This window comes from Sus scrofa, chromosome 15 (assembly GCF_000003025.6).
Source record: "Sus scrofa isolate TJ Tabasco breed Duroc chromosome 15, Sscrofa11.1, whole genome shotgun sequence".
Lineage (NCBI taxonomy): Eukaryota > Metazoa > Chordata > Mammalia > Artiodactyla > Suidae > Sus > Sus scrofa.
This window is the reverse complement of record NC_010457.5, coordinates 29,928,112-29,952,025: the sequence shown is the minus strand read 5'-3', so window position 1 is coordinate 29,952,025 and position 23,914 is coordinate 29,928,112. Positions and strand designations below refer to the sequence as shown.

Here is a 23,914-nt window from a genome sequence, read left to right as displayed (position 1 = left end):
ATAAAAAAATTAAAAATTTAAAAATTTTAAAAATAAATAAAAATAAAAACAAGGAGAAGTATGGGTAATAAAGATCTATTGTTTAGCAAGGGTAATCTACTCAATATGGTATAACAACCTATAGGGGAAAAGAGTCTGAAAAGGAATGAATATATATATAACTGATATACTTTGCTGTACACCTGAAACTAACACAACTTTCTAAGCCAACTATATTCCAATAAAACTTATTTTAAAAAATATAAAATATTAAAATCAGATAGGTATGATTTGTATACTACTTAGGTGAAGAAACTATGGATAAAATGAAACTAAGAGCAGTAACATCCTGGGGTTTAAGGAAAGAGGTGATAACTAGGCAAATGAAAGGCAAAGATAGGAGGAAACTGTGTACCTCTTTATATTTTCTGAGTTTTGAATTATATTAATAATGTATTACTTATTTGAAATTGATATTTTTATATACTACCTACTATAAAGATGAATTTACAAACACTTTTAAGGTATTTGAGGCTATTTTTATTAGATCTATAAAAATTCAGGTCTATTACATCTTGGTGATTTACTGCATCTTTTAGTATTTTATAGAAACCCTCTTTATTTCTAGTAAAGCTTTTTGCCTTTTTTCGTTTGTTATTAATAAATCTACAACAACTTTATTTTACTATGTATTTCTCATCCATTGTCTCTTACTCTATCTGTAGCCTCATATTAAAGATTTTCCTCTATGGAGTTCCCATCGTAGCTCAGTGGTCAACCAATTTGACTAGGAACCATGAGGTTGCGGGTTCGAACCCTGGCCTCACTCAGTGGGTTAAGGATCCGGAGTTGCTGTGAGCTGTGGTGTAGGTAGCAAACGAGGCTCGGATCCCAGGTTGCTGTGGCTGTAGTATAGGCCGGCGGCTACAGCTCTGATTAGACCCCTAGCCTGGGAACCTCCATATGCTGCGGGGGCGGCCCTAGAAAAAAGACCAAGGGGAGAAAAAAAAAAAAAAAAAAAAAAGATTTTCCTCTTTAAATATCATATTGCTAGATCTTTTTTAAAAAAAAAAAAAATAAGTCTAACAATTTTCCTATTTTAACTGGCAAGTTTAGTTCACTCTTATCACTGACCAGTACAGTGTTATTTGTCTTCATTTCTCATTTTCCTTTTACCTTCCTCTGTTTCCTCCCTTTGTCTTAATTTAAGGCATGCTTTACACTATCTCTAGGGTAACTGCCTCACAGTTAAAATAATATTATTAAAACCACAACTTCTGTTATATCATACTATTGGGCAGATAGGACAGTTTATGGATCCCTTTCTTAAACTTTCTGTTTTGAGACAATTGTAGACTCAGATTTGACTGTAAGATACACACAGATTTACTGTGTGTTCCCTCCCCAGTTTCTCTCAATGGTAACATCTTACAAAACCATCGTTCAAAATCAGTAAGGACATGGGCATCAATATGCTCTATCAATCTGGTTCTTATTTCCCAAGTTTTATTTGTATTTAAACTCTGGCTTTCCTTCGTGGGTAGTCTCATTTTCCTTCTGGTTTTTTCTAGTATCTTTTCTTTTTCATCTTTGGTGCTCTACAATTTCTTGCTTGGGATTTACTGAGTGTTTTAAATCTGTAGTTTAGTGAGCTTCAACAATTATTTTGGAGTTCCTGTTGTGGCTCAGTAGGCTACGAATCTGACTTAGTGTCTGTGAGGATATGGGTTCGACCCCTGGCCTCACTAGTGGGTCAAGGTCTGGTGCTGCTGAAAGCTGCAGCATAGGTCAAAGATGTGGTTCAGATCTGGTGTTGCTGTGGCTGTGGTGTAGGACAGCAGCTGCAGCTTAGATTCAAGCCCTAGCCTGGGAACCTCCATATGCTGCAGGTGTGGCCCTAAAAAGGAAACAAATATATATATCTATTATCTCTTCACATATAGTCTCTGTCCCAGTCTCTCTCTTCTTAATATCCAACTAGAAAGGTTAAACGTCTTCACTGCCTTCCCTATGACACAACATCTCCATATTTTCCAACTCCATCCTTCTGCACTATACTCTGGACCTTATCTTCTTATCTTAAATCCCATGAATTTATTCTTCAGCAATAGTGATTCGCCTGCTTAATTTATCCACTGAGTTTTAAATTTTAATAACTTACTATTTTTCATTTCTAGAAGACCCATTTGTTCTTTTTTATAACCTGCTTGGTCATTCTTCAGAGTTTCTTATTGCCTTTTCTTCCAACATTTTCTTTTTATTTCTTTAAATATTAAGACAAAACCGTTTCTCCTCTTAGAACTTCATGGGAATTCTCTAAGATTTAGCCTGAAGTTGGGTTCTTCCAATGAGGACCTATGTTTGCTTCTGCTGGTGCCCTGAGGCCCCAAGAGGTCCAGTGCCATTTGAGAATGATTTACCTACTTGGGTTTTTCAGACCACAAAGATAGCATAAATTCTGAACAAAAATCTTCAAGAAAGCCCAAGTAATCTCAGGGAAGATTACTTTCCCTGCTCCACCCAACAGTCAAGATGCCCTTTGGTCCTCTTCAATTTAGTAGAGTTACCTTCTTGGTTACCAGTGACGACGCAGGTCTGGGGTGGGCCCAGGCTTATTTCCTATCACTCCACATCCTGAGCACTCATCACAGCAAATGCCCCAGGTCTCCTGGATCCAGTCAGAAACCTCAGGATGCAAGCCAGCTTTGGGCCTAACCTATGAGGGTTGCTGCTTTTGCTGAGGTTTGCAGATGTGTAGCTTCACTGCTTCTATTCCAGATGGGTGATCAATCTGTTTTCAACCGGGAGGATCACTCAGACTACTACATTCTACATAGCGCTAAAAATGCAACTTTCTTATTTCTTTTAAACATTTAAATATAGCAATTTTATACTATATAAAAGATCCTTAAGTCCTGAAGGATTAAGTTCTTACTTCTTTTTCTCTGCTGTTTCTCATTCATCTTGGATGTAATTCTGGACTATGAAATTTTGTTTGGCATATTTTAATCTGTGGGAACCCTGAGAAACCAGATTTGAAAGGGGCTAACTCCGTAGCAGTTTAGTGTTTGTTCCTATCAGGCACCTTCGGGGGCTGTAAACAAAGACCACTTTAATTCCTCAGTTTGAGGTTTCCCAGCTACCACAGATAACAAAAACTGAAAGCACAACTTGTATGAGAAGAGAAACTTAAACACAAATTAGGGAAGCCTGGTTTTTCCTCCACCCAGGACAAAGTCAAGAGAGAGATCATGTCAATTTGTAGATAAAAATATTTTTCCCAAGCCCACCTTTTCATGGATATGTAGCGCTTTTACAATGCAGGGTTAATGCCAACCCTTACTCTCACCTAGGGTGAGCTCAAGGGCCTACTTCTTGTCTGCCCTAGGGACTTATCTTAAAACAGAGGCCCTTGGAGTTCCTGTCATGGCTCAGCAGAAATGAAGGTGACTAGCATCCATGACGACGCAGGTTTGATCCCTGGCCTCACCTCACTCAATGGGTTAAGGATCTGGCGCTGCCGTGAGCTGTGGTGTGGGTCTCAGACGTGGCTCAGACATGGGGCTGCTGTGGTTGTAGGCCAGCGGCTACAGCTCTGATTCAACCCCTAGCCTGGGACCCTGCCATGAGTGTGGCCCTAAGAGACCAAAGACAAAACAAAACAAAAACAAAAAACTCCCCCAAACAGGTTTGATGGGCACCCTTAAAATCTGTTTGGGGGAGTTTAAAGGGCCTCTATTGTACTGTACTCAGATATATATTTCTTCTATTGGAAGAGATTTGTTTTTATTCATTCTATTAATTTGACAGTACTACTATAAGTGCCAATATACATTTTAAAGAGACGATAGGAAATATTCTGTGGTCTTTAGGAAAAACATAGTTTACTCAATAAATCCAAGAAACAGTAAAAATATACTTCGGTTCTACATTAGGATGTGTTAATGACATATTCATTCATATACTGTTATGACAGAGACAGAAAGAAGTGAAAGAAGAAAAAAGTCAGTGTAAGAGAAACAGAAAGAGATACTGGAGAATTGTACAGCAGGAAGAAAATTCTGGACGGAGAGAAAAGAGATGCACCAAAAAAACAGATCTGAAGAAAAGCAGAAACAGGGAAACAAAAACCATAAGAGAACTACGGTCTTTGACTTTCACAGGAAAAAAAAAAGAGTATCTGTGTCTCGTGGCTATTTAATAGCGCTGTTGAAAATTTCTTCCGGTCACTTTGCCGTTCTCCTAGAAAAGCCCTCTAAATGGGAAACTAAACCTGTGTACCTGGTTTGACTTGGAAGCATGGTTTTCCCATATCCAGTATAGCCTAAGACAATTAACAAGACAGCCTCTCCTCACTAGGGGTTCAGTCCCCCGGCCAACTCCCTATTTTGAGGCTCCAGGAATTAAAAGGTCTCCCAGGTGAACCACACTCCACAGAACTGGGACATGTATGTACATCTATCAGTTTTACCACTTACTGTTTGGGGCACAATAAAACCAACCTCTACTCACACATGGCATTTTTGAAAGAATCAAAATTTGGAAAGCATATCACTTGTAAATTTTGCTACCTACAAGAACCACCACTCCCCTCCTCAAAAAAAAAAAAAGAAGATAAAAGAAATTTCACACTTTTTCTTTGGCCATGCCCATGGGTATGCATAAGTTCCTGGGCCAGGGACCAAGCTTACCCACAGCATTGACAACGTTGGATCCTTAACCCATTGCACCACAAGAGAACTCCAACACTCTTTTACTTCTATAGACAGATATACATATTTTTTTCATTGTGTAAAAAGGCCGACTTAAAATTCAGAGTTCTTGGATGAAACATTCATCAATACCAAAAATTTAATTCCCCAGGAAAACAAACTAAAATCTAAAATCCTTTTTCTGAAGAGCAGACAAGGCTACATAGTTTTTATTGTGTAACCTTAATGAAAATCAATACTTGATTAAGCATGGATTGTTTTTCTTTTTCCTCTCTGAAATATATAGATTAAATGTTATCTAGTCTTAAGCATGGCTTTTAACCTCACTTGATAACATACAATTATCTGTTCTCCGAAACCATCAATAAGCTGTCAAGTATCCACTGGTCACTGAAGTATTTTAACTCTTCATTTAAAATTACTTACTTTGGAAAAAAAAAATATGAATAATACATTTGCTAAACAAAGCGGCTACATTTAAAAAAAGCATTAGGTGGAGTTCCCGTCATGGCTCAGTGGTTAACAAATCCGACTAGGAACCATGAGGTTGCGGGTTCCATCCCTGGCCTTGCTCAGTGGGTTAAGGATCCGGCGTTGCCGTGAGCTGTGACGTAGGTCGCAGATGCGGCTCGGATCCCACGTTGCGGTGTCTCTGGCGTAGGCTGGTGGCTACAGCTCTGATTAGACCCCTAGCCTGGGTACCTCCATGTGCCGCATGAGTGGCCCTAGAAAAGGCAAAAAGAGACAAAAAAAAAAAAAAGCATTAGGTGAGAAGATGGGAATGCATTCGTCTTCTAGACAACCTGGGTGTCTATACTGTCCCTTGGTACGTGTGGGGACGGTTCCAGGATGGGTACCACCGTCCACAGGCACCCAGGACCAAGGTCGGCCCTTCACATCCACGGATTCAACCAACAGCAGACTGTGCACTTCTGTATATTTATTGAAAAAATTTGCCTATACATGGGCTGACACAGCTCAAACCCATGTTATTCCAAGGTCAACTGCAATCATTATCAACTCTCTCATGAGCAGCATAGCAGACAATATAAATGCCTCCTTCTTCCAAATCCCCTAAATTACTCAACATAACACACTGAAAGATAACCTGGAACGAAACTTTTGTACCAAAGTTGAGCTTTGAGCTCTTCACAAAAAAATACATATATATTTTTCTGATTAGTCATAAAAGTTAGAACAGCTACTTGTCTCAGAGGATATTTGTTTTCCTCAATTGCTACAGTACGGAAGGTGCCAGATTTCAAATGCATTGTCTGAGTTTTGAATTTAGAGCATCCAACTACTGATTCTAAATCACATTTTGCCTCCTGATGATGACAGTACCTAACTCTTACCTCAGGAGCAAACAGTAGAATATTTAACAGGCTTATTAACAAATTTTCAAAAGGCCTATATAATGATCCCAAAAATGCAGACAGGAAACTCAAGACAAGATGCTAAGTGATATTTACCGCTGTCTTTTTCTAATAATCTGTGCTTATCTAAGCTCCCCAGAAATGAGGAGCAAACAGAATGAGGGCCCCAACTCACAGGCCCCCAGAGTGTCTCTAGTTCTGGGCCCTCATCATATCAGGCTTGAGGCTCCAGCCAGAAGCTCTGTAACAGTCTGAGCAGCCCTGGGCTGGGGCCAAGGCCCATGGAACACCCTTTGAGAAAAGGAGAACCAGAAAGAGACTACCTGTTCCTGGCCTCTGGCGCAATAACCAAGTAAGCAATCTGACCCTGCTCTGGACTGGTGAAAAGAAAACTGGGGTGGTGGGGGGGGAGAGGCTTAAAATCCCCACTGTTGGGTGGGACAACAGGCTGACTTCGATTTTGTTACTCAGGTCTAGGAAGTTAGTCAGGGCAGAAGGCAAAACACCCTCCATTCCCAGGTCACGCCCTCCCTTTCCTTCTCATTCCCATGCCTGCACTCAGCCCTCTACTTCCTTCACCAGGTTGAGGAAAGACTAGCACCGCTTCTTAGGGAAGGAGAAATACAAAATTAGTCACATCGGAGTTTCCATCATGGCTCAGTGGTTTATGTATCCGACTAGGAACCATGAGGTTGCAGGTTCGAATCCTGGCCTCGCTCAGTCGGTTAAGGATCCAGCATTGCTGTGAGCTGTGGTGTAGGTTGCAGACGCGGCTCAGATCTGGCGTTGCTGTGTCTGTGATGTAGGCCGGCAGCTGTGGCTCCAATTAGACCCATAACCTGGGAACCTCCATATGCTGCAGGTGCAGCCCTAGAAAAAGACCAAAAAACCCCAGAATTACTCATATCAACTACACAGTGAAAAAACTCACACCCAGCCTCAGTCTTCTATCGAAAACAACGTCTTTATCACCACATTCAGCCTTTCGTCCTTTTTCATTTTGGACACTTTTCATTTCAAAAACTTATCCAACCCCCAGAACCAGTGAGGCTTGTTGAAAATTGAGATTCCCGTGTTCCTTCCAAACTTAAACAGAAATTTTCAGGGGGAAAGACCTAGGACTCTGTTCTTGTTAACAGGCATCCAGGTGATTTTTCTGCTAAGTCTGAAGAATACTGACCTGGAGATTACGTTCATCCTTTTAAAAAATTCCATTCCTAATTCCTCCTTTATGACCCCCTCAGGAAGTAGTATATGGACTACAAGCACCATGAACCTGCACACATCAAGATAAAACCGTCTACTCTGCTGGCCTGCCTTTTAGATGGTATAGGAAATGAACCTGGCAGTTCCTAACTGTTAAACCGTCATCATGGGGTTGGGGGGGTCTAAGCCATTACCTTAAACAGATGAGGTGCTAGCAGACACTGGAAATTTCAATTATTATATACTCTAAATTTCAATTATTTAAAACATCATCACACTTTCAATCTAGAGACTTTGCAAAGATGATCTTGTCTAGCACGTGCTAGTCAAAGACCTGGACCAAAAGCAACAGCCGCGTCTAAAATTCAAAAGAGAGCAACAGTAGGAAGAGCCGCTGGAGAACAACCCGAGAAGAAAACAAAAGGGATGCGGGGACGTGTATCCACCATGAGGACACAGCACAGGGAGGGCTGGGGCATAAGTGAACGAATGGGTTGTGTGTCAGCAACATGAATGCACATGGTAGCGTGTAATCCAGTAGCTTCAGGGGAGAGAAAAGCATGTTTTTAATGTCTAGAAACTACCTGGTAAAAAACCTTTATCAGCCTTTAACCTGAACCATCAACCCTGCTGTTTATTTTTGAAAGAGGAAAGAGGACTCCCGAGAGGCCCACAAAAGCACAAGGTGAAGAGGAGGAAACCAAAGCTCAGGAGGGGCTTCAGGTGACAGAACCTGAGGCCAGCAGCACACAGTGTCACCGCATCCCCCGGTGTGGGCTCCGAGTCACAGACCACGCCTGCGTACTCAGTGCCCACATCCACGCTACACCAGCTGAACGAGGATTGGGGAGAGCTTGGGGATGGGGGGAGGCAGACTCCAGTGGAAGCGGGAGGAAGAAGCGGGGAGGGGACAGCGTGCAACGGCTCATGCAGGGACCCGGGGCACAAGTGGGCACCAGGCAACACTTGGTGACAACAGAGGGCCGCGAGAGGGGACACACCGCAAGCATAGACACAAGCCGCTTACCCTCCGCTCTAGTGGCAGTACCATCTTTAAGCAAATTAAAAACAAGGGAAGGGATAACAGGGAACAGTTAGTAACATTAAAGAAATGAAAAAGCAGAATGTTATTATTAGCTACTAAAAAAGCAAAAGTATACAATTTAAAATAAAAGTAAACTGGAAACAAGTTCAACAGCAAAGCAGAGTCTAAAGCAAGTAAGTGCACCTCATACTGAAATCAGCCCAGTAGAATGTGCTTTTGCCTTCAAAAAACAAAACACAAAACAGCAACCCGGGCCGTGCCTGGGCTGACAGAGAGACTGTGTTTTTGGTTGAGCTCGCCTCACCCTCTCAAGAGTTCCTCTTCCTTGGCACAACGTCCTGGTGGAACAAGGGGGAAAACTAAACTACTACAGTGGCTCAGAGGACAGAGGCAGTAAGTCAGAAGCTCCGAGAAGCCGGCCGCAGCAATGCCCAGCCCAGCAGCAAAGCTGCACAGCTTGGTACCTGAGTCAAGGCCTACGGACTCCGCATCTTCCCTCATGGGTCTGGACTCTAGAAGGTCGGAGAAGGATCATCAGCTTTGATGCTACACCTCCGCACAGCTGTGACTGTCGACCTGAGCAGCAACTCTAACAACTTCTCAGAAGGATTCTGCCTGAGGGGGAATCCTACTGGGGGCTGATCTGTTCTGGCTCTTGTTGATTTGGACAAAGCGGCTAAGCTCTGGGAAAATGCTGAGGGGATGGGAATCCTCTGGTCTGGTAGTTCAGAGAGGTAACACTGGGCGGGCAATCTACCACGAGCGCTTCTAAAAGGTCAGCTCTCTATCATCAGAGCAGAAGACCGAGCGCATCTACCACCACTGAGAAAGCCTACAGGGTCCATGTTAAAGTAGCTCAAATGTGCACAGAAAAACAAAGACTGGGTTACTCTAAAAGCTGTATCTTTACTCAAGTTTTCAAACAATGAAACAAATACTAATTACAGGTACTCAAGGTGGACCAAATGAGTTGCAACACAGCTAAGTACTTAAAACGGAACTAAAATGAACAGAAATCCTTGACACAGGAGAGACCCCTCACGTCTCTCCCTCGTGATCACGTCAACACAAGACTGTGCAGGTGCCTATACAAAGCTCCAACAGGTAAAGGACAGAGAGAGGCGCCTTCACTGGGCACCGTCCCCATCTCAATGGGGTGTTTCTGTAACGAAAACAAGACTGATTCAACCACGTTCCACAACATACATCTTACCTGTTAAATCAATGGTGTTCCTATCACAATCATGGTTTCTTTCACCTTATAGGACTTTCGGGTAATTCCATCTGTCCCTACCACTTATCTGAATTAGGTGGCTGATATTACAATTAATATATGGGTAGAGACACCAGACCCAAAGATTACTTGGCCTGGTCAAGGTCACCAAGGTCAGGCCCAGTAACCTCTTGGTGTTCTCTCTCTCACTACACTTCCATGCTCAAGACAGTTTGGAACATTAGTTTCAGCACTGGCAATGGAACTAGTTTGTAAGCCATATAAGTAATAAGTCCCAAGGTTTCATAAAGTTTAAACTGTATTCATTTCCTTAAAATCCAAACTAAAACTAATTCAGCCAAGTCTCCACACTTTAGCTTTGAATAACTCTGCCTTAACAATAATAAACAGAAGTAAACTATCAGCTGCACTTACACGTGTTAAGTGCCTGCTGAAAAACTGACCTACTTCTCTGTCAGATATTGACTCTTTAGAAAAGCCTTTTGGGCTACTGCCAGCATAAGTACACACTCCTCCAAGCAGACCACCAAGGTCAGCACTCTCGTCCGATTTGCTACGCTGGTTAGCAAGTCCATCACACCCGCGGGAGAGGCCCCTCACTGCCCATCAGCTCCCCCACGACAGTAAGATGCTCAAACAGGGAAACTGCAGCCACTGTCCACAGTGACTCTCACTAAACCCTTTGGCTCTGCTCCCACTGGCGTCAGGCAGGAGAACACCCAGCTTTGGCCACAGAGAAGGTGGAATGGGTGCTGGCGGGGCTGCCAGGAAGGGGGACATGAGGCTGAGGGAAAGCCACGCTCTGTTCATGGACATGTCACTAAACAGGGTGATGCCCCAGAAACGGGACACTCAGCAAAGAGTGGCTGTAGACTAGAGGTCAGGGCAGAGTCACCTACACTTAAATATCAGCCCTGCAACAGTGAACACTTATCAGTCCATAAATAAATTTGATGGGCAGTTAAGTGAACCAGAACAGCAGAACCAGGGGAAGAGTCTGGGGGGTCTGGTTACCTAAGGACGCGTAGGACCCTGGAGGCAAGGCCGCTGCGGAGCTGAAAGGCGTGGTGCCCGGAGTCGAGGTGACCTTCGATTTGGCACTGGCGGCCGCGTTCACGTCAATGTCACTCCGAGACCGCTGCAGGGACCCAGTCGTTGACACGGATTTGGTGCTAACTGTGGAAGCTTTGGTGGTGAAGGAGAAAACGTTAGTAAGGATCACGCTAAAATTTTACACATGCACCACTGAAATGGGTTCTGCTTTTCTTAAAAACAAACACCAAGTTTTAACAAAGGCTGGAGCACACAGCCCTAGCCAACAGTTTCTCCTGGTCACTGAAGACAGAGTTCAGCCGATGCTGAAGGAAATTACAAGTGACCACAACTATACACCTTTATAATCAAAGACCATAAACCTCAAAGAAACAGATCCTATTTCTGACTCACAAGAGGAGTGAAAGAAGGAAAAGCTACGGCCATCTGGCCAATGTTCTCACGACGTGGCCTAAGGTGCACCTTGGCCTGGGCGCTTCCCCTTCAGCAGACGACCCACCCTCCACCTCCAATAGCCACCAAGATGCTGCCACTCCACGCGCCCCAGGTCGCCTCCCTGCTCACAGGCACTCGGAGCAAAGTGCAGCACTCTCCATGGCAGTGTCCCCGCACAAAGCAGGGGTGGCTGAGAAAAGCCCAGAGCCTGATGCCTGCTGCCCGAGGCATCCTGACACCTCCTCCTTGATCCGATAGGGACGATGGGCAGAGTCCCGGGAAAGACCTACTTCCGGCACCTAAGCAGCCCACCCCAGTTCAGACCAGAGGCCTTGGTGCTAAGTCCCTGCTGCCCACCTTACCTCTCGAGGTGGTACTGCCCGTGGGACTTCTTTTGGCAGAGAGCGGCCGGCTAAAAATAAAGGTGTACATCTGTTTATTACCGAAAAGTGCACTTTATCTGCATCAGTACAAGAGACAACAGAAAATTATGACAGTAAAGAATAACCTCAAGAGTTCCTGTTGTGGCTCAGTAGTAACGAACCCGACTAGCATCCATGAGGATGTGGGCTCAATCCCTGGCTTCACTCAGTGGGTTAAGGATCCAGCATTGTCCTGAGCTGCAGAGTAGGTCACAGATGTGGCTAGGATCTGGCATTGCTGTGGCTGTGGTGTAGGTCGGAAGCTCTAGCTCCAATTTGACCCCTAGCCTGGGAACTTGCACATGCTGCAGGTATGGCCCAGAAAACAAAAAAGAAAAAAAAGGAAAAAAAAAAGCATTTTCAGAATTTTATAGGTAACATGGACCACGCTCTTATAAACCCCCAGCTTGAGAAAAGCTTTAGCATTGTATCTGCATTAAGTTAACAAGTCTGAAATGGAGCCAGAGAGGAAACACAAGGTGAGGACGCAGCACACTAAGCCCCAGGCTGGGAATGCCCACTCTTTCCCAGCTGTCTCTAAGGCAGCACGTACATCCTCTGAGAATAGTTCATCCCTGTTATTCCAAAATTGCTCTGGGACCACCGGCCCAGGGCCACCCACCTCTCTCCACCCCCCACAGCACCTGACCCAGCACCAGATCCATGTGAGTCGAGGGCACAGTACCAGGCACACACATGTACAGGAGCATAGGCAGAGCCTTGCTCTTGTTTGGCAAGTGCTGAAACAGGGCGTCCACACCACCGAGCAGAGCCAGGCCTTCTTACTTGAGACTCTCCTGCGAGCTGGAAGACGAGCGGTCAGACTGTGGCAGAGACGCGATGCTGTCTGAGTTCTTCAGGTGGGACTGCAGTGCCTTCTGGTAAGAGGACTCCAAGGTGTGGTACAGGTGCTCTGCTTCTCTGCTGAAGTGACTGTGGAAGCCCCAGTAACACCTGGGGAAACACGCGGCTGTACTGAGCACTGGGCGGGGCACGGGACACTGTGGGGGACAGAGCCCAGCCCTGGAATCAGCAGGGCGCCGGGGCAGTCCAGTCAAAGGAGGCCGGCCTGAACCCACCCCTCCAGGAATCTCAGTCTTACAATAAAGTGGAAGTTAAAGTGCCTGGCTGGCAAGACTGGAGAGACTTAGGGAAGACAGGGCTGAGCCATCTATAACAGTTCCTAGAACACGAGGGGGGCTCGTGCAACCTGAAATTCACGGGTTCGAGCCCTGGCCTCGCTCAGTGGATTAAGGATCTGGCATGAGCTGGCGTGAGCTGTGGCGAAGGTTGCAGACACGGCTCAGATCCTGCGTTGTTGTGGCTATGGTGTAGGCCAGCAGCTACAGCTCCAATCGGACCCTTATCCTGGGAACCTCCATATGCCGCTGGTGCAGCCCTAAAAGACAAAAAGACAAAAAGACAAAAAGACAAAAAGACAAAAAAAAAAGAAATAAAGAAAACATGTCCATGCACTCGATGCACTTTTAATAAGGCAGTTGGGACAACGAGTCTGAAATATAACCACGGCGGTGAGTAAACACTTACTTCCTCGCTTCTATCCTGGCCTCGGAATCGGCATCATGTATCCCTTTCTTTATTGTCTCAGCTAATACTGATATATGCCTGGATGTTGAGAAAAGAAAGCGGCAACAGTCATTGATCCATGGTTTCATGCGGCTAAAAGTAGGTATGAGACAGCCCTTCAGATGGGCAATGCGGACATAGGGCCTCTGTGCCCAGAGTCAACACGCACGCAGCCAGAAAGTGAGAACCCTCCCACCCAGTAGCACCCCCACCTCCCACCCTGGGCCCTGGTAACCTAAGCTCTGGCGACTTTCCCTTTTTAGTCACGGCTGATGTTTTTCAGGCCATACTCACTTAGCTCAATCTGTTATGAACCCAGACAACAAAACCCCACCTCTGCATGGTTAGAACCAGCTCCTGCGGAAACTGTAATGCGATCATAATAATCTTAACACCAAAGAGGCTATCTGCATCTCATCTCTGTAATTAAAGGATGTTTTTCCAAGTGCCTCTACACAACATGAACACTAATGAAAAGAGGTTTCTGTCTTGTAAACAGGTATTCTCTTTAGTTACGTTCTACTCTGAGAAGAAAGCATTCAACTGTTTCATTGAATATCTAATAGTTTTAAGAAAAAGGCAACAAGTGGAATGAACAGTTTCACAGAACAAAGACTAGGTACCAATTTGACAAGCATCTCAAGTCTCTGCCTTGTTCCCCACTCATCCAGTCGATACTGGGTGAGTACCTGCTTGGAGGCTGCACACAGAGCTCACCTGAGGTGATCATGCTTTTCTGTCTTCTTGCTCACCTGTACCCACGTTAAATCTTCATTCCACCTTCTCCCTCTAAATCCCAAAGCCATTGCCAAAAGAAGATATAATACTCAAGACATTAAAGAACAAGAAAATATTTTTTAAATGAGCTACTGTCTTGAGATTCAAAGTATTTTCAGGTGAAATTTTCCTTCTGGAAGGCCTGGCATTTCATCTCTGACCACTGCACAGAGAACTGTACTCCCAGGAGTGCTCAGTGTATTAAAATTCCACAGCTAATAACATGTCTAACATGTTGTCAGATCCTTCACAAAGCAGCAGTAAAAACTGGGTGGAACAATATTACCCTCTATAGTCTCTAAATTTAACTCAGAAAGAATAAGAGGCACCTTAAACTGGCAGGAACTAAAAGTGGCTAAGAATAATCCTCAAAGAGAGACATACTTCTTTAAGAATTCTGCCATAATCCAGAGTTTGTGTCACGGCTCAGTGGTTAATGAACCTGACTAGTATCCATGAGGATGCAGGTTTGATTCCTGGGCTCACTCGGTGGGTTAAGGATCTAGCATTGTGGTGAGCTATGGTGTAGGTCATAGATACAGCTCGGATCCCGCATTGCTGTGGCTGCGGCATAGGCCAGCAGCTATAGTTCCGATTGGACCCCTAGCCTGGAAATTCTCCATATGCTGTGGGTACAGCCCTAAAAAGACAAAAAAAAAAAAAAAAAAAAAAAAAAAGACTTCTGCCATAATCCCACATTTTATCACGATGATGTGAAGCTCACCACACACCAACCTGAATAAAGAGAAAACTGCTGACTTTCTGATACAGAGAGAGCAGAAAGAAAACTTGCAAACGGGAGAAATTCCTCCAAGGATTGTCAGGTTCCCCCTTGCCTCTATGGCAGCTTTAAACATTTACCTCATTGGAACTGACAGGATGTCGCACAGCAGGATCGGATTCCATGCGAGCACATCCTTGGCTGGACGGTGTCACAGGGCACCGTGAAAGTGCATGGAACTCACTAAAAGCTGCTGCCAGTGGTACGTGCCTCACATCACGAGAGGCAACAGCAGTGTTCACACAAACAAATGCTCGCCTTCACTTCTTCTAAGAAGTGGGTTGGACTGCTTGCTGAGACATTAAATCTCAAGATTCAATCCAGAGGAAAAACCAGCAAATCAGATGCTTACCGTTCCAGCGAATGCGTCTGCCATTCTTGCAAGAGTAAATCTAAAAATTCAAAACAGCGCCTGAAAATTGTAAAGAAAAGTACATAACTTAATCGGTTGTGTGTTGATTAAAATAAAGGTCTTTTTTCTTCAGTGACCCAACATTACCTTTGAGAATTGGTAAATTTCCTCCATTTTTTTATGAATCAAAAAATGGAACATACAAATGGAAGCAGAACTAACTGAAAACCAAAGCAAATCAAAAAAATTAAGCATCTATGGTGATCAATGGTACATCTATGGTACTGCCCTAAAGAGGAAAAAAAAAAAAAAAAAAAGGTCTCCTGAGAAACAAAGGGTTTACCAAATTTTCCTGCCAAACGCTTAAAATCAATTTTTCATTAGCCACTCAGCCATTTTCCTCTCTCCAGTCTTTCAACAAACACCCTTTCTTTTTAAAGCTTTTCACTTCAGTCCTCTTTCTTGGTCTGGTTCATGCAGAAAACGACACTGGTCCCATCTGGTCCCATCTCCTTTGAATTCTATCACCCACAGCCACTTCCAGTCCTACCTCCTCAGAACTTCCTTTTCCTGAATTCCAGGGTATCCGTCTTGGTAAAATAAATACTGTCAGAAGTAAGGAACCCATTCAAGGAGACCAATCAGAAGGCACTCTTTCATTAATGATCAGCCCTTCCTTCCCATCATCTTCCCAATTCAAAATCTCATGATCCATACATTTATTTAATCACTCCATAAATCTCTAATCAACTCTTCCCCTGTGCTAGATGCTAGAGAGACAGTGGGAACCAAGACACAATCCTGTGAGCAGGACAGACAGGAAGCACTCCGCCTGTGCCAGGAGCACACGGCTCCAGGAGAGCCCAAGAGAGATTCAACCTGATGCCAGGGCTGGTGGCAGGGGGGTGTTGGGGAGACACTGACTGACAGGGCACATCCTGCCCTCACCGTGGCTTTCCCCGCCCCTGCCTCAACCTACTTCTCCCCTTTCCCCACCTCATTTCCTGGTGTGAAGCTTTCTTATCTCTTCAATGTGTATGCGCATTAAGTCTTTATTTATGGACCTATTCTTTAGTGATTACAGCTATCTTTAGGGCTAATTCTCATCTTAAATGTGTTTTGGAACAATCTAGTTAATCAAAAATATCACCTGTAAATTAGGCTTTGTTTTCAAGTTTTCAGGCTAAAATCATACACACAGGTTTATCAGTGATGGCATTATTTAAACACTGCATTAATTATGCACATCTGGCTGGAACTTGTCTCTTCACCTAATCCTACTCATCATTCAACAAGCAGCTCAATTTTTTAACTTGTCTGTGAGGCTTTTTGGGACTATACCAGCTAGTTTTAACCACTGCTCTATAAATTCCTAAATCCACAATACAGATGTTGTAACTTACTCTTATACTACTTTCTGTTACTGTTTTTAGCCTCCCCCCAAAATGATAAACTCCTTGAAGGCAGGGAGATTGGGTGGTCTATTCTTACAAATTCTGAGGCACAGGCTGAGTGCAGGGTCTTGGTTACAGGGCCCTACTTGGCTCTCTCTACCTTCGGAAGGCAGAGGGACTGGGTCAGGATGGTCCCTGTTGCTCCTTTTATCATTAAGATGCATAGCTCTGAGCAAGACTCATCCCAACTAAACACAGGAACATCAACCTGGCTGTGTGGCTCAGAAGCTGGTGAAAGGAGTGGCCTTTCTGCTGTCACAGTAACCGCATGATATTGTTTGTATTTAGTAGAACTGTTAAATGCTATGGACTGAATTACTACCCCTAATCCTTCTGTTACTGCCTTAACCCCCAGCATGACAGTGTTTGGAGATGGGGCCTCCAGGAGGTAATGAGCTTGACATGGGCCATGAAAGTGACACTCTCCTGATGGGATGAGGGTCCCTTGAAGGAGAAACACTAAGAGCTGGCTGTGCTCTCCCTTCATCATGAAGACATAGCATGAAAGCAGCCATCTGTGAGCTACTGCCATTAGAACCCGAGTCTTCGGGCACCCTGGGCTCCGAGCTCCAGCCTCCAGAGCTGAGAGAAAAGAAATCCCTGTTGTCTAAGTCCCCTGGGCAAGGTATCTTTGACACGGTGACCCAAGTCTGCTGATATACTAAACATCCTGCAACGCTCCCCAAAGATCTGTGTCATGTCACTGGAGCAACTCTGCCTTCCCCGCAAAGGAAAAACACATTTCGAATTGCTCCTGGAGACCTAAATCAGTAGTGACAACAAGAACAAGAGCAGCAGCAGCAATTCTCCTATCAATGACCACTCACTAAGCTTCTACTAAGCGTCAAGCCCCAAATGCCTGCACCGCAGAACAACCCTGCAACTGGGTAGGTGGGCAGCCTCCCGGCACCCTCCACCTCCGATTCCATCTCCACATGTTCATCTCCAGGGGAAGCTGGACCGCTCTGCCCCGAAGGAGGTCAAGGGCAGACAGCATTCCTCAGCCACACTCAACTGTGCTTTGCTGTAAGAAATCAAGCTTTTTCAGTTCAGCAAGAACATTTCTTTCTTCCTGGCTTCACGTAGCTAGATTGTTCCCCTTTTCTTCCTCTTGCCTCCCTGTTAATAAGATGGATCCAGGGACCGCTTCATGCTTAGAGGGATCCCGTACCAAGGAAACCCTGGCAGATGCAACCTAATACCTGGGAAAGGACAGCCAGCAGGTGGCCGGGGTCAGCTGTGCTCTAAGCCCTCTCCTCCCCTGGGCTGGACCAGGACACAGGATTAGAGGGATACGCCAGGTGGCTACCGCCCAGGCCTGCCATTAATTTACCCTATAAAGCTCTAGATATAAGCTCCCATGGTTTCCACAAATCCTCAGAAAACCTACACAGGACTTCTGTGTGTTTACATTTTCCTGAGAAAAGGGTCCACAGATTCCAAGATTCTCAAAAGACCCTGACTCAACAGTCAAGACCCACAGATCCCAGCTAGAGAACATGGCCCTTATTCCCCACTCGTGGGCTGGGCAGGCCCCTTGGCACAAGACAAAGCCCCCGCTGGCTGCCCAGGCCGTGTCTTCAGGGGCCACCTCCTGTCACTGTGCAGCCCAGGGAGGTGATGGTGAGGATTCAGAGTCCAGGCATCACTACCAGAAGCTGCAAACCACACACACTACCTCCTACTTATTTAATAGCAAATGACTGCCACTGATTTTTACGTTTTTTTCAGGCATGCAGCTATTGCCTTTATTCAGGGAACAGGGCAGACCAATGACAGAGGTAGGGGAACCATCTCAGGAAAACAACGTACAGGGCTACATCCCCCTCCCCCAATAACCTCCACACACACTCTCCCACACTCACATGCAAAGACAAAAACAATAAAGGCTGTCCAAATTTACTTTCCAGACAATTTCGATCATGATCCCTCAATCCAAAGGTATTTATCACAGCAATTTTAAATGATATCAAACGTTTAAAATCAACTTTTTTTCATGGAGAGAAATATGAAATTTTTTTTAGTTTCAAAAATAATGAGGAAATGCTTTAAAAACGTACCTTCTAACTGCGACAGACTTGGAGGTACAGTTGCTTGTTATGACAGGTATCAGCCTAGGGATGTGTGTGTGCTGTGGACAAGAACAAAAAACGCAATTTGGACAACCACTTCCTGACTAGCCTACCTAAAGCATATATAAAGCATATATTCAGATTAAGAAAAAAGAATTCCTCTGGATATTGCTAAAGGGCATGACAGAATTTACAGAGCCAGAACAGATGGCAGGAATGATACATAAATAAGCCTAAACTCAAAACAAACTGCTGGTATGAAGTCTAAACCACCTGAGCAGTAGAGACAGAGTGAGTGCAAAGGCAGTCGGCAGACCTACACCTGTTAATACAGTTTCAATGGAAATGTCCAAAAACAGCTTCTGGTTTAACACTTAAGTAGACGGTGCACATGCGAGAACTAAAAATAGCACGAACAAAGTAACTCACAATAATGACGAATATTCTGCACAGATTTCAGTGATCATCAAGCCCAGATTCAAGGGCTGCCTGTGCAGAAAAGGAACTTGATGGCGAGGAAACGGTGTAGAACTTTAAGCCTCTGTGAATTGTCAGGTTTTACTGAAAATGTGCATGTCAATGCCTCAGCTAATTATTTAAATCTAACTGAGTGTTTCGAAAACTTTAACTAAAGACCCTATTTCGTTTCTGCACTTATACACAATTACTTAAACAAAAAATTTAGGCAAATAATACCACAAGCACAAACACCTAAAAGGGAACGACTCGGGATTAAGGAAGGAAGAACAGGAGTGATGGTTGGACACAGAGAACAGAGTATAAACTCAGAAGCAGATGCACATGTTGACATATTTAAAGTCAATGATGAGTGGCTGATCCACCTCAGTAACTGCACCACACCCCCAGGGCAACACCAGGGGATGGAAAAGGCTCTAGGTAAGTGGGGAAAAGGCCAACCTTGGCTGTACAACATGATTCCATGTACATAATCACTCAAATGAAAAATGGTCCCAACAAGTGCTTCTCAACCACCACTGCCATTTACCACTTGCTTATGTGAGGGATGGCCCCCGCTATACTCACCCGAATGATTAACCTAACAGCTACGACACCAGAGGTGGCCATAATTTTGGCACTGTTTGGAATTAAATTAAAGATAGTTGGCATAATGGCTTCAGCTCCATGGTCAAACTTATTCCCGAGAACCGACGACAGATGCCTACAATGAGAAAGGAACACTAGGCTATAGTCACATCACAGTTCCTGCAAATAGTGTAGCACATATACCTCTGAACATTTTAGAGCCTTCATTTAAAGTCATCTCAGGATAAAGGACAAAGGTCTAAGTAAAATACTTTAAAAACAGTTCCAACATGCACATAGAGGATGCAAACAGCTACCAGTCCAAGAGTTTGCTCTTCTTTTTTTTTTTTAAATAAATAACTTCCAACCAATTACTCTTAAAATAGCAAAAAACAAATTAATCATATAGTAATAAAACACAAATATGAAGAAGCTCCCTCCCCCCTTTTGCTCTTTTATTTTATTTATTTATTTTTTTTTTGTCTTTTTGCCTCTTCTAGGGCCGCTCCCATGGCACACAGAGGTTCCCAGGCTAGGAGTCTAATCGGAGCTATAGCCACCTGCCTACACCAGAGCCACAGCAATGCCAGATCCGAGCCGTGTCTGCAACCCACACCACAGCTCACTGCAACACTGGATCCTTAACCCACTGAGCAAGGGCAGGGATCGAACCCGCAACCTCATGGTTCCTAGTCAGATTCATTAACCACTGAGCCACGACAGGAACTCCTGCTCTTTTATTTTTAACATATAACATTCAGGCTTTAATATCAGAGGTTAAAACTTTAAAGAGCTGCAAAACCACCTTACAACTGCTGCTGTCTTGATATTTAACGTACTTTCTAACACAGATGTTTTAGGCACTGACACAGGTTTAGTGAGGATAAAATTTTACTGCAAGACATGCCTTTAACTTTACAGCTACAGCATTCTTCTGGAAACAAACAAAAGTTCTAATAATCATGCTATATCTAGCCAGCACAGTCAACAAGAAGGCTGAGAATAAAAGTTTGTAAGATTTCACTTATCCATATTAAGAATAACTGCTCCACGTTTAAAATAGGGGCTTCAGAGCTAAGTCACTGAATAAAACTTAAAATCTGTCACACTTAACATAGTTGGTCAGGAATTACTGTGCAAGAAGTAACACAGTTTAAGTGGAATGTGCCTAAGTTGTGTGAAAGAAAGCCAGCGGCATATTCAATGAGCCACCTCTGAAGCACGGAGCCAAGGCTACAATACGATGACATGTGAGGACAAGAATGTCACAATCCTTACCCCAAGGTGATACAAGCCTCCCGCACTACCTGAGACCGCAGGTCCTTAGCAGAGAGCTTAAAGGCTCCGTCCAAAAGACGCAAATGTTGGAAGAAGTTATCATACTCAGCAGCACCAGCCAAAAGTAGAGATCTAATCTTTTTTAGCTAAAGGGGTAGGGAAAATTAAGAGAGATCCAAAGCAATGATTAGAATATACAAAACAATAGAAGTCATCAAATATTAGAGCTTAACATCACAGCTAAATGATACATAAACAGTTTTCCAAAAAGCCATTCAGCCAACTAAATAGTAACAAATCTAAGGATCACAAATAAGAACAAATAATTTTTTAAATTAGTATCTACAAGTATTCTAAGAAATGTTTTTTTTTTTTTGTCTTTTGTCTTTTGTCTTTTTGTTGTTGTTGTTGTTGCTATTTCTTGGGCCGCTCCCGCGGCATATGGAGGTTCCCAGGCTAGGGGTCGAATTAGAGCTGTAGCCACCGGCCTACGCCAGAGCCACAGCAACGCGGGATCCGAGCCGCGTCTGCAACCTACACCACAGCTCACGGCAACGCCGGATCCTTAACCCACTGAGCAAGGGCAGGGACCGAACCCGCAACCTCATGGTTCCTAGTCGGATTCGTTAACCACTGCGCCACGATGGGAACTCCGAAATGTATTTTTTAATTGGAAACATGTTAGAGTATTTATGCAATACTAAGGATACAGTAACTAAAACCTTTAAGCTTGCAAAAGTGCCTTCCCTAAGTTTACCTTCCCCCACATCCCACTCCACTGCCATTTATTTAATGAGTCAAAGAAGCAGCAGCCCCCTCCCCACTGGACACCCAACACAAAAGAGCTTTCCTTAGAGAAGACGTGCCCTTCATTTGAATGTCCCTGCGCCATAATGTTCAGCCCACCTATTTTCATTAAAGATAGGAAGAAAGACTGCAATAGAGGGACACACACTGAAAATGTCACTAAAAAGCCACTTTCCTGGTCAAAAGTCACAGAGTCAAATCTTTCCTAAGGTAAGAGCAGTGGTCATTCCACAGGTAGGTCTTTGTTCAAAGAACAAAAAGATAGAAGTTGGCATGTTTTAAAAACAGAAGTAAGGTAATCCCCCAAAAAGATAAAATGTAAATATGGTAACTTATCTTTAAAATATTTAGCACTTAAAATTCATTAGAGAAGTACCGTAATTTCATAATGCAATATTTAGAGCCTTCAAATATCTAATGAAAATGTAATCACACAAAATCACCAGCTTACAGCATTTACTCTTTGCTCCCAATCATGCTTGTCATCAGACAGTATTTCTCTAATCTTGTTTATGGATTCCTCCAGGTCTCGGCTGGAATAAATCTGTAAGCAAAATTAACTTACAATCAATATAAGAAAATTTAAAGAATAAACAAAGATAATGTCTTAATTACATGAAGTCAAGAGCAGCAAATACAGTGAAAGAAATTACTTCATCTTGAGATAACATCTAGACAGGTTGTCCTGGAATGAGCTACTTGCTCACTGTATGTGATGCCAAGGAACCTATAACCTGGTCTCAACCACAGCTTTACCGTGACCAGACAGGTGACTTCATGAAAAAGGGCAAGAAGCCTGCCAGGGAACCATCAGAGATGCTCACATCACAGATCACCCAGAGCATTATCTAACACCACATTACACCTCAGGGATTCTGCAAGGTCAGTTCTAGACCCCTGCAATAAAGTGAACATCGCAAGCATGTGAGGCGGTGCAACTCACATGAATTTTTTTTGGTTTCCTAGCCTATAGTCTATTAAGTGTGCAAAAGTATCATGTCTAAAAGAACAATGTGCATACCTTATTTTTTGTTCTTTTTTTAATATAATGATTTTTAATTTTTTTCCATTATAGCTGGTTTACAGTGTTCTGTCAGTTTTCTACTGTACAGCATGGTGACCCAGTTACACATACATGTATACATTCTTTTTTTTCACATTATCATGCTCCATCAGAAGTGACTAGACAGAGTTCCCAGTGCTACACAGCAGGATTTCATTGCTAATCCATTCCAACGGCAATAGTCTGCAACTATTAACCCCAAGCTCCCCATCCCCCTGTGCAACCACAAGTCTATTCTCCAAGTCCATGATTTTCTTAAAAACACTTGGGTGTTCCCGTCATGGCTCAGAGGTAACGAATCCAACTAGTATCCATGAGGATGCAGGTTCGATTCCTGGCCTTGCTCAGTGGGTTGGGGATATGGTGTTACCCTGAACTGTGGTGTAGGTCACAGAAATGGCTCGGATCTGGCGTTGCTGTGGCTGTGGTGTAGGCTGGCAGCTACAGATCCAATTCAACCCCTAGCCTGGGAACTTCCATATGCTGCGGGTGTGGCCCTAAAAAGACAAAAAAAAAAAAAAGCAAAAAACAAAAAACTTTATTGCTCAAAAATGCTAACCATCACCTGAGTCTTGAGCAAATTATGATCTTTTTGCTAGAGGGTTTGAAATCTTGTGCGAGTTCTCAAAATATGACACAGAGACATGAGGTGAGCAAATGCTACTGGGAAACATGGCACCAACAGATGCAGATGCTCAACACAGAGTTACCACAAACTTTCAGTTTGTAAAAATGCAGTATCTGTGAAGCACAACAAAGTGAATACAATAAAAGGAGGCATTCCTGCAGTTGGAACCTAAAGTTCTTTCAGATCTCCTTTCTCATTTATCCTCCCTTACATCTTACTTATAAGGTAACAAGGGGAATGAATAACCAACAAGAGTGAGGCATGCTCGGAAGAGCGAGGACTTCAGGACAAGCCTGGGCCTAAAACACCTGTCATCTGCTTGCACATGTAGCAATCAGCCAGCAGGTGACCAGGCATTCACACAGACAGCAGGTCTACAGGAGCCCAGAGCACGGACACTCAACACAGGCGGAAGGAGAAAGGACCATGAGCCCATCAACAACAGATGACACTGAGGCATAACGCAGTTTAAACGTGCAGCTGTTCCCCAACATTTATAATCATTTTGTTTCATCTGTTAGGTACTTAAGTGAAGCATCAGGATGGTTAAACTAACACTTTATAAAACCATTTTTTATGGCTTTCAGACACCCAAATCCTTCAAGTTTA

General features: G+C 43.7%; 1 protein-coding gene across 36 annotated transcripts in view; it reads right to left on the bottom strand.

Moving 5' to 3' along the window:
* Nucleotides 1-23,914, bottom strand: part of CLASP1 (cytoplasmic linker associated protein 1) — a 260,115-nt gene that overhangs the window by 90,702 nt on the left and 145,499 nt on the right. For 15 of the 36 annotated variants that reach the window (XM_021075175.1, XM_021075148.1, XM_021075153.1 and 12 more), the window contains 9 exons: nt 22,066-22,158; nt 20,808-20,953; nt 19,530-19,665; nt 18,474-18,544; nt 14,960-15,019; nt 13,011-13,088; nt 12,249-12,416; nt 11,403-11,452; nt 10,567-10,737 (listed from right to left, as the gene is read on the bottom strand). In XM_021075175.1, the coding sequence (XP_020930834.1) occupies nt 10,567-10,737; nt 11,403-11,452; nt 12,249-12,416; nt 13,011-13,088; nt 14,960-15,019; nt 18,474-18,544; nt 19,530-19,665; nt 20,808-20,953; nt 22,066-22,158 (973 nt within the window). Of the gene's footprint in view, nt 1-8,300; nt 8,325-8,782; nt 8,831-10,566; nt 10,738-11,402; nt 11,453-12,248; nt 12,417-13,010; nt 13,089-14,959; nt 15,020-18,473; nt 18,545-19,529; nt 19,666-20,807; nt 20,954-22,065; nt 22,159-23,914 lie in introns of all 36 variants that reach the window. The other 21 variants (XM_021075149.1, XM_021075152.1, XM_021075156.1 and 18 more) reach the window with 2 other exon arrangements.